Raw genomic sequence first — 15,444 nt, forward strand, 5'->3', positions numbered from 1 at the left:
ATACCTAAAGTTTTATGCTTCTTCGAGTTGAATTGCTATCTTACCCACCGAGATTCGTTGCATCCAATTAAATTATCTTTAATTTTGATTGACTCATGAAAAATATGACCTACTACCATGATTTTAAAATTTATTTTGATGTTTTATTTGGTTTATGAACAAGATTAAGGCATCTTGGATAAATTTTTTAATGCGTTTGAATTGTCTCATTTAACAATGAGAAAAATGATTTAAATCTTGTTTGATACGTTTTACTTGTCTATCAATCTTGTTAGTGGATGATATCAACATATCAGATGAGTCATCTTAGTCATGAAGATTTAAAATTATGCCTACAATTAGTCTGATTGGTAAATTTTTGCGGTTCAATACCGTACCAATGATTTTTTCTTTATTTTTTTTAATTATTAAGGTTTACTTGAAAATAGAGAGTTGGCAACTCACGTACGATTGCTATGTGTTTCAAACCAAACGAGTTGAAAAATATGCACGTACCACTGAATTTTAGTGATCCATCAAATCAATTTCTATTAAAGTTCTACATACATTGTCAAAATGTATTTAGACAGCACATATGTATCTAATTTCTTGGTTTTTAATGAAAATTCATCAAGTTGTGGGCCAACACATGTATGTGATAGCGTACCAAGAAAATAGGTCACGTGTTCAACAAGATAAGACTGTTTACTCGATAGTGGGCCAGTCCTGGGAGTACAGGATCATCTCCTCTCCACCACTTGAATGCTTAAAAGCCTTCTTCCTCAACTTTCAACTACCACTACCATTTCCAACTTTTCTTCTTTCACGTGTTCTTCGAAGACCCAGAAAAGAGCCCTAATTTTTTTTTATTTTTATATATTATCTTCTATTCGGATGTTTGTTGTTTAATTAGTTTACTTTCGAGCAGTCTTGAGATAATTTCTCGCAAAAATCTCTCTAGTCTGCTTAATCTTCCTTCTTCGATTCGATTAAGAGTTAAGATGACGAAGATTCTACTCAAGCATTCTTTAATTCTTGGGTTCTTCAGATTTTTCTAGAATTCTGGTTCGGTAATCGGTTCGGTTCTAACCTGAAATTGTTTCGGTTGGCATAGATAATAGAAAGAAAGATTATCCAATTTTTTTTGGGGGGGAATTGTTCTTTCGTTTTGATTTTTTGATTTTTTTTTTATGAATTTCGGATGCTTTGATCAGAACTTAGTAGTTAAGTTAAGTTTGTGTGGTCTGAGCGAAAGATAATTGGTTGCTAGAGCCTAGAATTGAAGAATTTGTTGGAAGAAAATGACGATATTGTCCTTGCCGGGTAGCTCTGGATATTTGGATCCATCGCCAAAGAAAAAGGTTACGTATTTCAGCAATCGTTATGTGTTGGGATTAACAGTGACTGCTGGTATTGGTGGATTATTGTTCGGATACGACACAGGTATTCTTACTTGTTACATATTTTGATTTTTAATTTTTTTTAATTAATAATATTGTAGAATTAAAAAAAAAAAAAAACCATATCCCAAATTTTCTTTTGTAGAATTAGAAAACTTGAGAAACAACCAACAAAAATTCCTTTTTGAGAAATTTAAGAGAGAGAGAGAGAAAAGAAGTACCCATTCTACTGTGTTTTCTAAAACTGTGTTGTCTGTAAGAAAGTCATTCAATTGCTCCTCTGAGGGTCTCTTGTGGGCCAAATCAGCTTTAGGGTTGTGATGAAGGTGTATTGCGATCCTCTTTTGTTTTTATTAAAATAAATTTTGGCCCCCCTCCCCCATTTTTTTGGGTCTGGTAAATATTTGAGATAACCCTACCTTTGCTTTCAAACCATGGTTTCAAAACTTGGTTTGATGTCTCGTCTTGTCCATGGACGAGACCGAGTTGTCTCGGACGAGTCAATTCATCTTGGACATGATAAACCTTTTAACTCGGTTTATAATGATTAATTTATTGATATTTAAATGAAAAAACTTATAATTTTTTTAATAAAATAAGGGAGATTAGAAGATATTTAGTCATAAATTTATTTTTTATTTATATAATAAATACTAAATAAATTAGTTATTTTAATCAAATTCTATAAAATCCCAGTTGATTCGGTCGAGTTTTACTGAATTGTCTGAGACATCTTGTTTATCTTGTGTGATGGTGTGAATGGTGAGACACCATGTAATTCCTTAACGATACCGAGAATATTTGGACAAGTAATCTCGGTCTCAGACGAGATTTAAAACCATGTTTAAAACTAATGGCTTACCCTCTTTGGCTTTTCTACTTTTCTAATTTTCCAGACTAACAGAAAATGACCTAAATACCCTCTTTTTCAACTTGTTACTAAAGAACTTTTTTTTTTCTTTTCTTAAAGTTAGTCATCTTCAAGCACTTCAACCTCTATAATTTTTTTTTTTTTAATCTATTTAACTTCATCCTTTATCCATCATTTTGAGCATTGCCTTAATCCCTTGTAAATAATCTTAGAATTTTTTCTCATCATATTCTACTTCAAAAATCCTAACTTGTTCTTTAGATTTAAAAGTTAAATTAGATTAAACTTAATGTTGAAAACTAGGATAAACAATTTTACCCAAGAGGTTGAAGATACTGGTTTTGGGAATAAAATTCAAATGGATTTTGGTTTCAGGTTGAAGTCAAGGGTAATGAGGTCATTTTGCACTAGTGTGTTGGAGAAGACCAAGGTCAAGGGGCATGTAGCTATCACATTGCACCCTTGACTTGGGTCTTTTATCATAAACTAATGAGAAATGACCTAAATGCTATTTTCTTCAATCTGTAACCAAAAACCCTTGAATTTTCTCCCCAAAACTAGTCATCTTCAAGCTTTTCAACCGTAAATTAACTGTAATTTGCCCTTGCTATAAGAAAATCCTGGCTATGCCCCTATGAAGAAGTGCTTCCCATTTTACAAGAAGCTGAAAATTGGCAGAAGTGAGAAGTGGCTAATACCCACTTCCAACCTCCAGCATTACGTATTTGCAGCGATCTTACAGAACTTAAAATTATGTGTTTTTTGGATGAGATGCTTCTTCAGTTAATGATTAAAATACCCCTTATAGCATTTCTATGTTTCAAAATGACTAAAAATCTAAAATGTAGTTACCAAAATGTCCTATATACAACCCCCCCCCCCCCCCCCCCCCCAAAAAAAAAAAAAAAAAAAAAAAAAAAAAAACCCATATTGTTGTTCTCAAATTTGTCTTTCAACAATTCTTTGGGCGATTGAAAAAGTAATGTGGTTAAAAGTATTGAAAAGTTCATTAATTGGATGGTTATATTTGTAATCATCTAATGAGCACATGCTTTTGATTTTAGCATTTATGGCTTCATTTGTGTATTAGATCACCACACATGCTTATTATCTCAATGCATTTATTGAAGGTGCCAACTTGGTAAGCTGATAAAGTTGCGAGTGGTATACCACAGACTTGTGATATTACCACAACACATGCTTATTATTTCAATGCATTTTCTGAAGGTGGTATCTTGGTAATTTAGTTAAGTAATATTTTGACCAAGAACCAAAATGCCTTACTCTTTTGTACTAAAAGACAAAAAAACAAGGACAATGTTAAGAAATCCAAAATTGTAGAAAATGTTAATCTCCCCATGAGGTATTGGATCTTAGCATCTCCCTAGAAAAGCATTCTCTCTCTCTCTCTCTATATATATATATATATGCTACTGACATAGCTCTGAAGCATGTGTAGTCTATCAATTTTTGCTTGCTTTTTTTACTATGTTTGATGCTCATGTGGAAATAGTTTATACACAATCACAAATGTTTTATAAGGCATTTAAGGCTTGATACAAAAGTGTCAGTGGTAATGAGCCATATGACTCAACCACTAGGTCTTTAAGTATGGTAGTTCTTAACATCTTATACACCTTTTTTTAAGCCTCTTGTCATGTGATGCAACTTAAATACAGTTGTAGGTGATAGGTTGTATTTTTGTTTTTTCATTTCCCGCTTAATATTGAATGAAATAATAATAAGCTTTTCAATAAAAGATAAAATCAACATGACGGAGGAACAAGATTCGTTCGAGCAACCCCAGATATATGGGGTTAGGATTTGATGATGAACAAAATACATCACTTTCAAAGGCATCTATTTTTTTTTTTTTTTTTTTTTCTGGTCAAATTTCTCGTATTTACTGAAGTTATTGCATTGTTTCTATCTTTCTTTATATTTTTAGTTCTTATTTAAAAGGGTTTGCTCATGAGGCTTGCACTCATATCCTAAGAATGATGCAACATGCTGTAGGCCATTGAAGCTTCTCGCCCCATGCCTACAAATTTTAAAACCAACTAATTGTAAGGACATGGTAGGATGTGGGGTTTATGGAGATCAGTATGTCCAATTCTGAATAAGTCTAATCGGGCTACAAATAAGTTTCTTTGTTCCAAAATATCATTTTAGTCCATAACATATTTTTACCAGGTAAGAATGAAAGAAATAGAGCATATAAAGTACTTACTGAAAACATAAACTTTGTATGTCTAAGCCTCTCATGTAATGAAAATGTCGCTTGCAGGTGTTATATCAGGTGCTCTTCTATATATTCGAGATGATTTTCAGGTGGTTAATGAGAGCAAAGTTTTACAGGTAGAATCTTTTAGAGTATCCCACTTTTTCTTGGGAATATTTATATCATGGACTCGTACTTCTGCGAGGTCACTAAATTATTAAGTTTGCAGGAAACAATTGTTAGCATGGCATTGGTGGGAGCAATAATTGGAGCCGTGTTAGGTGGGTGGATGAATGATGCGTATGGACGTAAGAAAGCTACTCTCATTGCTGATGTAATCTTTGCAATTGGATCAATTGTAATGTCTGCTGCACCGGATGCCTATATTCTTATATTTGGACGATTCTTAGTTGGGTTGGGCATTGGCATTGCATCTGTTACTGCTCCAGTCTATATTGCAGAAGTATCTCCATCTGAAATAAGGGGTGGATTAGTGAGCACAAATGTGCTTATGATTACTGGTGGACAGTTTCTTTCGTACCTTGTAAACCTTGCTTTTACTGAGGTCAGATTTTCTTGCTTTACCATTTCATGTGCTTTTTACTATATACATATTTGGATGAACCCCTGAAAATATGTTCTTCAAAGTAATACCCATAGACCTTTTTCTTGATTCTGAATTATATTCATAGTGAACTACATTTGTCACATGTAACTCTTAAATTTGTCAAGCTGTGTCAGGAAACTCATAAATAGCCCCATTTATCTATAAATAGAAGAAAATCTTGTAAAGCCTTGACGGAAATACTACAAACTGTAAATTTTGCCATAAACTTTGTGAAATTACAAGAATTTGCTATCCCAATTCAAGTATGATTCTTCCATAAAATGTAGACTTGAATTGGAACAATGTTAAAAAACCATAGCTTATAGCAGAGGAGGCTTCCTCCAAAGAAACATATTTTAATGTACATCCACACTGCTGTCACAGATGGAACTCAATATGGTTGCTTGCTTCATCATTTTTTATTTTTTTACAATGGTTTTGATAAAAGTTCTTGCAAGTGTTGGGGAAAAAACATACTAGTACTTCATCTAATTTCACTTGACCAGCATTTTCATACAGCTATGGGGAAACCTTAGCATGGATTATATGAACACTTTCATATATTATACGATGGTAAAGAAATAAAAATAATTAGTCACTGGATATATATTTGATGAGTGATTTATAGTTAAATATAAGATTTTTAAAGTATATGAATGGTCAACTTGGTTTTGATATGACAAGCTTAGTTCATAGACTTATGCTTATCAATAATTTGTAGTTCAACTTTCAGGAATCGAATTGGATGTTTAATAATTCTGATTTGATGTTTAACTAACAGAATAGATTTTTTATTTTATATTTCACGCTCATTTGTATGATTTTGGGCATGAAAGGTTGTTTTATTGTGCAGTTCCAGAGAGGCAGAATCAAGATAGAATTTGGGGATTGCATTTTAAGTATTGGCGAATGAGCAACATAACTAAAGGGAAACTTATTTTTTCCTATGCGAATTACACATCGTTACAAATGGATCTAGTTCAATCAAGTTCTTATACTATTAATAATGAGTAGTTCCTCTCTATGTAACAACAACACAGACATGTGTACAGGGTGTCTAACATGGCACCTTCAAAAAGCCCGAAATGCTGACACGTCCCTTCACATGTATTATAATTTAATATGTTGATATATAAAAACCAGATCATTAAACAAAAAGAAAATAATATATGAGAAGGTAAAAACAACACATTCAAATATGCCATAGACTTGACTTATCGAATAACTTCATGATTATCCTCACCATATTTAGCTAGGGTTAGGGATTAAGCTTGAGAGAAGAAAAGTAATGGGAGAAATTTTGGAGAAAGTTGTGATTCTTTACACAACTCCTCACTAATATATTAAAACATAACTGGAGTGATCATATTGCTGTTCCAGAAATAAGGAAAACACAAAAAAGACATACGCAAAGGAAAATAGACAAGCATGCCATTTTTCCCAACCCTTTCCTTCAAGTTGGTGTATAGATATCTGGCATGCCCATACATGATAGGCTTAACCAATAACTTCATTATCATCCTCACCATCATAATAAATATACACAGTTGAATTTGCTAGCGTTTGGGTTTAAGTTTGAGAGAAGAAAAGGAGTGGCAGAAATTCTAGCGAAAGTTGTGATTAGAAGTGCCAAAATCGATAATCCATGACAAGGAGAAGAATCCATCAACAACTATAACTTTTTTCCTTACCAAAACATATAATGATACGAAGAAAATAAGGACATTCCCGTCATGTGATCAGAAGAACCGAAATCGATAATCCATGACAAGGATAAGGCATGATATGTGGTATGGAGTGTGGTTTCATTAGTAACTAAATGAGAAAAGGCTGTTGAGGAAGTGGAAGTACTCTCCAACTAAGACATGATGGGACAAAAGCTTTGAAGTTCATCTGCTTGAATGGTGACCATCTTCTTTGAGGAAACAACAGCTGGGGTTGGTGTGTCATGAGTTCTAGGATGAAGCGAAAGGGTGACATTGGCAAAACCACTAGCTGATGAAATTGTATTAGCTCCAATAGACCCAAATTTTATTAAATTTAGGTGGATGTCCCACTAAATCCCAACATGTCTCTTTGATGTGTTGGGACCTTCCAGAGTAAGTATACTTCAACTTATTATTTTCATCTTGCTCATCGTGTTCCCAAACCTATTCCATCCTCCATTGATACCCTTTTAAGTACAATTGTAGTGGCAACGAATGATCTCTTAGGTTTGGAGGAGATTGTCATGTTGAATCGCATTTTGTCTTCGTTTTGCACTGATTCATGCCCTTGACTGAGATATGGGAGATCATTTCTATTTAGAATTTGAACTCCAACCAGTTCAAATTGTGACTAAATTCGGCTAAGAACTCAATTATATGAGACTTTTTAACTTTCTTTCTAGAACCACAACATATTTTAAAAATATGAACAACCTAGATGGGAGGTAACAAATAACGATCAAATCCACTCCCATTTTCCAACAAAATCCTCAACATCTTCTTAGCAAATATGCTTGAAAGACTCGTAATGGTCCAATTCTTCCCATATCCAATTCTCCCCTTGATGATGATGAGAGATTCTTTGGCTGAGTTGATAAGCCTGAGCAAAGTTCTGAACCTATGAAAAAGTCTAAGTAACTGCATCCCAAATCTCCTTTGTTTTCTTGTGGAATAAAAAATCCTCTATTGATTTTTGGTTGCATAAAGTTTAGGAGCCAAGACAATAGTAATATTCTTAGCATCCCACTTGTCATATGTGGAACTTCGTATATTCGGTACACCTAGTCTTCCTAATTTGTAACCTAGTTCACACCTTCCTCCAATGAACATGCTTGTTGATTGAGACCACTCTCCATAATTCGAGCCATTGACTTTAAAGTTGTAATCTAAAGACTTGGGGTTGTCCAATGATCCTATCATAAGAGAATAATTACCATGGGACATGGATGTATTTACAATGTCATCTACACTTATCCTTGCACATGTCTGGTCATACAAGCCATAGTCATTTTGCCTGATTTCCACAAATCAGCCACACTACAACTTTGGTTTACACAAACTAATCGAAATTAACGGAACTACACTACTGATTTACACAAGTCAGTCTCAACTATCCATCAAAGAGGTATCATCTAGCCTTATAAGGGCTGCTTATACATAAAAAGCAACACTTTCTTCCCAAAATAAAAAACCCCAGTTAACACGTGCGTAGAAACAAGATGAAACAACAAAACAATGTTCAAATAACCTTTATTTTTTTTTTGTTTGAAAAGCACTTCACAGAAGTATTCGCCTGTACTGTTTATAAAATATAACTGAAGTGACCATATTGCTTTTCAGAAGTAAGGAAAATATATTAAAAACATAAAATAAAATAAACTAAAACAAGAGGAGAGAGGTATTCCCTTCTTTTCAACATACACCTTATCCCAATTATTTGGGGTAAGAACAATGAATTCTATTTCCCCATTTAACTCAATTTAGGACAACTTCGGTCAAGAGTAGAGTGCACTGTCTTTTTTTTTTTTGGAAATCATTTTTGATGGCACAGTGTATGTTACAGTGTGTGTTTGGACGTGTCAACATTTGTATGTGTTGGCGTATTTTGACACAGAAAAACAAAAAAGTACCGTGTTGTTATTGCATAGGCACCTGAGGTTCTAAAAGAAGTAGAAAGATATGCATGACATTATTGGTATGTTTCTTGACACTTCCAGTTTCTCTAGTGGCAAGAAAAGAAACATTGGAACCTTTTATAATCGACAAGCAATCACTAACTGTATCTTCTTCAGTTGCTCTGTAAGTGGTGATTGCTTGATAATGTGGAAAATCATTTTCTCTGTTCTTAGTCAATGAGAATATAAATATACTTAAAGAAGTTGAAAAAGAATGCAAAGGAGTGTTATAGTTTTGTTTATAACTATATAATGCGGTTGGATCTTCCTACATTGCTTTGCATCTTGGACTGACTGATTCCCACACAACGACCATCGTAAGTCTCTAAACGTCATCACCTCCGCTTTGGTTCCTCTTGATTTTTTTGCCACACCAATCACCTGTCTCTTGGTCATTATTAAAGCACTTGTGATTTATGTTTGTCAATTAACACGGTTTCTTAGAAATACTTCACTTCTAAGCTAATTGCTGTTCTTTCCAAGTATTACTTGAAGCATGTGTTAATCAATGGTTCTTATGTTCTTTTCAAGAAGATGCCCTGAAACATCCTTGCATCATTAGTATGTAATATGTTCACACAATGCTCTAAACGTATGTGTTTTGGACAAGTGGTGTATGACTCTATTTGCAGTATGTTCCTAAATTTCTGAGTTCTTAATTACGATATGACTGCTCAGATTGCAAAGAAAAACCAAGAGTTCGAAATGTTAGATTCTGCAAACAAATATAAAGTTGTGCATAAAAATCTCTATACAATTTAATGTTGACACTCAATTGAACTTAGAACTGTTTAAATTGGAAGAACCGATGTTTGTATTTATGGTTGGGAACGGTAACTTGCAATGAGAATTTGACGCATCTTTATTTAGAATCTGTTAGTCATCGGATCTTTTTTCATGGAATCCCCATCACTTAGGTAAATTGCTTCCCTTCACCTTTTTGAGACTCAATATTTAATATTAGTAAGAAATGCCGTTGGCAAATGAGTGAAAGGACATTTTGCTGTCAGGTGAGGGGATTTGGTTTCGAAGGTGGGTCAGGTGGTAGTTCACTTTAGTGAGTAAGATATATATATATATATATATATATATATATATATATAATATATATATATATTATATATATATATATATTTTTTTTTTTTTTATGAATAATATAGTGAGAATTAGGATGTGAAGGATCAAATTTTTTGTTGATTCATTTCTACTTTTTTGCAATATTTGAAGTTTAGGTGTTCATAAATTCTGCAAACATTTTTGTTTATGATCAAGCAGGTCCCAGGGACATGGCGGTGGATGCTCGGAGTTTCTGGTGTGCCAGCTGTTATACAGTTCTTCCTTATGCTATTATTGCCCGAGTCCCCTCGCTGGCTTTACATGAAGGTACAGAAAATGTGATACCTTCTAATTAATTTTATTCGAGCCCTGCATGTTTTTTTTGTTTTTGGGTATCTGAACCTTTCTATCAATTGCAGAATGAAAAATCTAAAGCTGTTACAGTGCTTGCAAAACTCTATGACTCCGACCGTATAGAGGACGAGATAGACCAGCTTTCCGTTGCTGCAGAGGAACAACTTCAATCAAAGTATGCTGTCAATTATTTTGATGTTTTCAAAATCAAGGAAATCAGGCTGGCATTTCTAGCTGGAGCTGGACTTCAGGTAAATTCCCAGACTTTCCTAGTGCTTCTAGATGATCAAATCTTTTACATTTTCAAAATTACAATACTTTGGTTGCCTCTTAGTTTTTTCATTGTCATTGTCTATGCCTTAATCGCAAAATATGGGGACTGAGATGCGTCTTTGTGTTTGATGCATTGATTCAGGTTTGGCAGCCAACGTTAGGTAGCTAACACAGAGCCAACGATTTGTCCTATGTGGCTTAAAAGTTTTGGATTGAGCTGATTTTTTGTGAGGATGGTCTCTATGATGAGGAGATCATCCTCACAAAAAATCATCCCAATCTGAGTCTTCTAACCCCATCAAAAGTGATTTAGAATGTGGACTGTCGATTTTTTACTGATAATTTGTAAACCACTTTTGATAGATTTAGAAGTTTTTGATTGGGGTGATTTTTTGTGAAGATGATCTCCTCACCCTAGAGATCATCCTCACATAAAATCAGCCCAATCCGAAACTTTTAAGCCATATAGGACAAAATTGGCTCTGTAATGTTGGTTGCCGAATGCCACTATATATATATATATATGTATCATTTGCTCAACATCCTTATATTGGAAGAATACTGTCCATCATCTAATATCATTTTCCCATAATTCATTTTCTTGGAGGGTGGTTGGGTTGTGAAATCTGGTCTCTTTATGGTAAAATTCCTTGTGAACTCTTTCTAGTTCTTCACCAGTAAATATTTATTGAGGGTTTAACTTGTAGATAGCCATTTTCACACCTAAAATTGAAAGCTCGGCAACTCAGGGTAGAAACAGCCTAACTAATTACATTTCTTTAATGTTGTTTGTGTGAAAAAATGGTAGGCCATTTGATTCTGTAGAATATATGGACGTATTTTATCCCTTTCATTTACAACATTGGTTTATTTATTTATTGTGCGGGTGGGGGGTGAAAGGTAGCCAATACTTCTAATGCAAACATGGTAGTTTATTATGATGGGTTGTTTCTTTTCATGTGGGGTGCTCACAGGAAATCTGGGCTGTCCATCTGATAATTGACCATCTGGATTAGCCATACAGATTGCATCCATATCATCACCCCACGAATGATACCCCATCATGTAATGGGCTGCCATAGTGAAGGAAGAGAACTCTCGCCATATAGTGTTTTGGTGGTGCTGAATAAAATAGAAAAAGAAAGTCTACCTACTTTTTCTCGTGGTAGAGGCAATTCGTAGAAGGGTGAGGTGGTCGAACTAGTGGAACTGTTTTATTCTCCCCTCCACTAGTTCTATTCTCCCACCTCAGATTGCGTGCGTGTGTCAAAGCCCTTCCTTTACAGGAATTCAGGCGGGTTGTGGCCGCCAAGCACTATATCTCTCCATTTCTGTTTTTATTCATGCATTGTAATCTTCAATTTCTATATTGGAAGCCTCACATGAGCTTTAGCACTTTCCTAGAAGTTATTGTTACTTTAATAACCAACTCAATTTCCCCTTCTGCATGAGTGGAAATAGAAATATCACTTTCCATGCAATCAAACATACCCTTAATAAAATTGAGGCAATTTTGTCATCTTGCAAGTATACAAGGTTTTGGTTTGTGGAAATCGATTGGTGGCTTCCAGGATAATTTCCTTGAAAAGCAATGAAGAAATAAAATCCCAGTATTGCATTGTTTGAATCTCCTCCGAATTTATGTTTTGATTCTCTTTCAAAATTTTAACATCATTTAATGATCAAGAAATTTGATATGTGCAGGCATTTCAGCAATTCACGGGAATCAACACGGTCATGTATTACAGCCCTACAATTGTGCAGATGGCTGGTTTTCGTTCTAACAAGCTTGCTTTACTCATATCCCTGATAGTTGCGGGCATGAATGCAGTTGGAACAATACTTGGTATCTACTTGATAGACCATTTTGGGAGACGCAAGTTGGCTCTCACCAGCTTGTCTGGCGTTATCATTGCCCTTGGTATCCTCTCTGGAGCATTCTACTTGCAGTCGTCCAATATCGTATCTGGACTCTGTGGTACTCACTCTCTCTATGAAAACTGCGAAAGTTGGTATGGTTGGTTTGCAATTTTGGGCTTGGCTCTGTACATTGCTTTCTTCTCACCAGGCATGGGACCAGTGCCATGGGCCGTGAACTCGGAAATCTATCCCGAGGCATATCGAGGGGTGTGTGGTGGAATGTCCGCTACTGTGAATTGGATCTCGAACCTGATCGTGGCCCAAACGTTTCTGTCAATTGCTGCAGCTGTGGGAACTCCTGTGACATTCCTGATACTTGCGGGTGTGGCTGTGGTTGCATTCTTTTTTGTGTTTGCATATGTACCTGAAACAAAGGGGTTGAGCTTTGAGCAGGTCGAGAAGATTTGGAAGGAGAGAGCATGGGGGAGTGGGTATGACATGGAAGGTCTCCTTGGGGGGACGAATTGATTCTAAGTTTCTTTCTATTGCATGGGTTATGTTTTCTATGTTTCTTCATATTAAGAAGAAGAAGATACACTATAGACTATAAGAAGAGTGGCCCAACCACCATGGTCATCTCTAATGAGATTAGTAGGAGCGTTTCCTTTTCAATTTGGGGGTATGGGAGGGATGTTTTTGCCTTGTCCCAGCCCTATTTGTATGATGTAAAAATTGGCTTCCTTTAAAACAAATTTGGACTTGATATATAATCAAAATTCCCTAGTCTCTCTCCCTCACTCTCAATGTTTTATTTTTAAACAAATTTGGTATGAATTAAATTGCTTCTTCACACCCAAAATTGGAATGGAAAGAACCAAATTACTCTCGGATTTTAGACATTTACATATGTTTTCTCTGTCCCTTTGGAATGTATACTACTAGTAAAATGCATGTGCCAAGCACATGTGAATGGAAGCAATTATTTTCATCTACATTTAGTCTTATTAATTTTAAATGTAAGTGATACATGGACTAGGATTTAAAGTTATTATCAATTTAAAAACAAAAAAAACAAAAAAAACAAAAAAAAACAAAAAAACAATGAATGAATGAATTTTATATCATTTGCCATTCAATGTACTCAACCTTGAACGGAAAGGGCCATTTCTATCCTCTTTGAATCAGCTATTAAATTATAGGGTAATTACTCTTAATATTTTGATAATTGCACTTACCTCCCTTTTTTACTGACGGTGTTAAAATTTAGATGTTATTTTATCCTCTTAGTTTTTTATTAGTAAAAGCAAATTTTAAAACAATAATTAAAATGCCCCCACCTAGGCATTCATTGAACTCATTTTTCCACACATATATTTTTATTTATAAAAAAAGAATAACAATAACAATTTAAAAAAGGCAAAATGATCTTTATTAAAAGAATTTAACTGTTAAGTGGACGGCAATTTGACAGAAAGGGGGTAAGTGAACCCTTTAGATGATTATAAGGGAGATAAGTACAATAATCAAAATATTAGGAGGTCAAAATAAAATTATACCAAAGTGAATTTACCCATAAATTAATTGCTACCATATTCTTAACCTAACTTAGACATAACAAAACAAGTTAGTTCATGTGTTTAGATATCTAAATACAAATAAATTAAGAAACTTGAATAATGTGTAAAATATATGAAGTGGAAAAAAGAAACCTTTGCTATCTTCATTTCAACGCCAGATGATGCTTCACTAATCTTCAACCTCCTTATGATTCTCTCTCCATCATTCTTCAAACCGACCTAAAGGAGCAAGCGATAATAGGCCATAAAATTGGTCATATTCAAAGTGATCCCAAATCCCAAATTAGCAAGTTTGGATCCATGGAGTAGATCTGAATGGACCCAAAAGCATCAAATCACATCCAATGTCCCTTTTATCTGAGTTGGATACTTTGTATCTACCTAAATCCAAATGATTAATTACTTTGAAAATTATATTTAATGTCATTTTCTACTACGTTAATTAAAAATATGAATTCTTATAAATTAAAAAATTGTAAAGCAATCCAAAATTATCCTACCCAAATCAAGTAGTTCGGGTTGGATGGGATCGGTTACCCCCGTGAAAATGAAATTATTCGGATGCGGTTTTATCTAGTATGACCCGGTTAGATTTGGATCCAGACACAAAGCTGAATCTGAATATGGGTAGAATCAAATCTGTCCCGGGTCCGACCCATTTTAAGCCCTAGTTGTTGCAATTGACCATCCTACATCACTTTCGGGCCTAAGTTGGCTAAGCTAAAACCTGACCCTAACGACCTGGACTAATCCCGGGTTGTTGCTTTTCAAGTTTAAAAAAATAATAATAATAATTCAATTCATCCACATTGCGAAAATTGTTTGGAGCCTTAGGGATCCAACTTCCAATCTAATTGAGAGTAAAGCTTTTACATTTTATTATATATATATATATAGATATATTAATTATTTTTGCTTAAAATCATACATCTAACTATATATAATATGCATTCATTAATTATACTAACAGATCTGATCAAGCATTATCGATTACTTAAAGGACCCTAATGGTGGGATTTATTTCAAAATAGTCCCTAAGTTTTGCACGATAGCTTGATAGGACATTTAATAAACTTTTTATTTCTTAATGGTCCCTCATTATTGGCGAACTCACCACTTTTTTTATTTACTCTCGAATTCACCACTTTTTTTATTTATTGTCAAACTCGTCAATTTTTTATTTAGTGTTGAGTTCACTATTTTTACTACTGAATTCACCACTATTTATTAACTGTTAAACTCGACGCTTTTTATTTAGTGTCGAGTTCACCACTTTTTAAATAAAACGTGGTGAACTCGACATTGTTAAAATCCACCCATTTTCAATATTCAAATTTTTTAAACTTAAATACATGGAAAGATCGACTAAAAACTTGAGATAACGATTTGTTTAGACGATTTTAACCCCAAAAAATCATTCTTGGTCGATTTTAATCCAAAAACTAAGGAAAAAAAAAATGAAATAACCTAATTTTTTATATACATCTTCAAAATATTTGAAAAAACCCTTTGAAATGGATTCTTCCTTCTTAAATCATTTTTGACGAAATGGATTCTCTAAAACTTGATTGAGATGCCAAAAATC

The 15,444-nt window shown here is 34.2% G+C and overlaps 1 protein-coding gene across 1 annotated transcript; it reads left to right on the forward strand.

Annotated features, from left to right (window-relative positions):
* The first annotated feature begins 769 nt into the window (after positions 1 to 769).
* On the forward strand, positions 770 to 13,072 carry INT1 (inositol transporter 1). Its single transcript, XM_086450986.1, has 6 exons — positions 770 to 1,422; positions 4,538 to 4,608; positions 4,701 to 5,036; positions 10,015 to 10,122; positions 10,215 to 10,400; positions 12,127 to 13,072. The coding sequence occupies exons 1-6, from the start codon at positions 1,281 to 1,283 to the stop codon at positions 12,808 to 12,810; spliced, it is 1,527 nt and encodes a 508-aa protein (XP_086307112.1). The 5' UTR covers positions 770 to 1,280; the 3' UTR covers positions 12,811 to 13,072.
* Positions 13,073 to 15,444: the final 2,372 nt, after the last annotated feature.

The sequence above is a fragment of the Akebia trifoliata genome, chromosome 8 (assembly GCF_017979445.1).
Source record: "Akebia trifoliata isolate Shusen 1 chromosome 8, ASM1797944v1, whole genome shotgun sequence".
Taxonomy (NCBI): Eukaryota; Viridiplantae; Streptophyta; class Magnoliopsida; order Ranunculales; family Lardizabalaceae; genus Akebia; species Akebia trifoliata.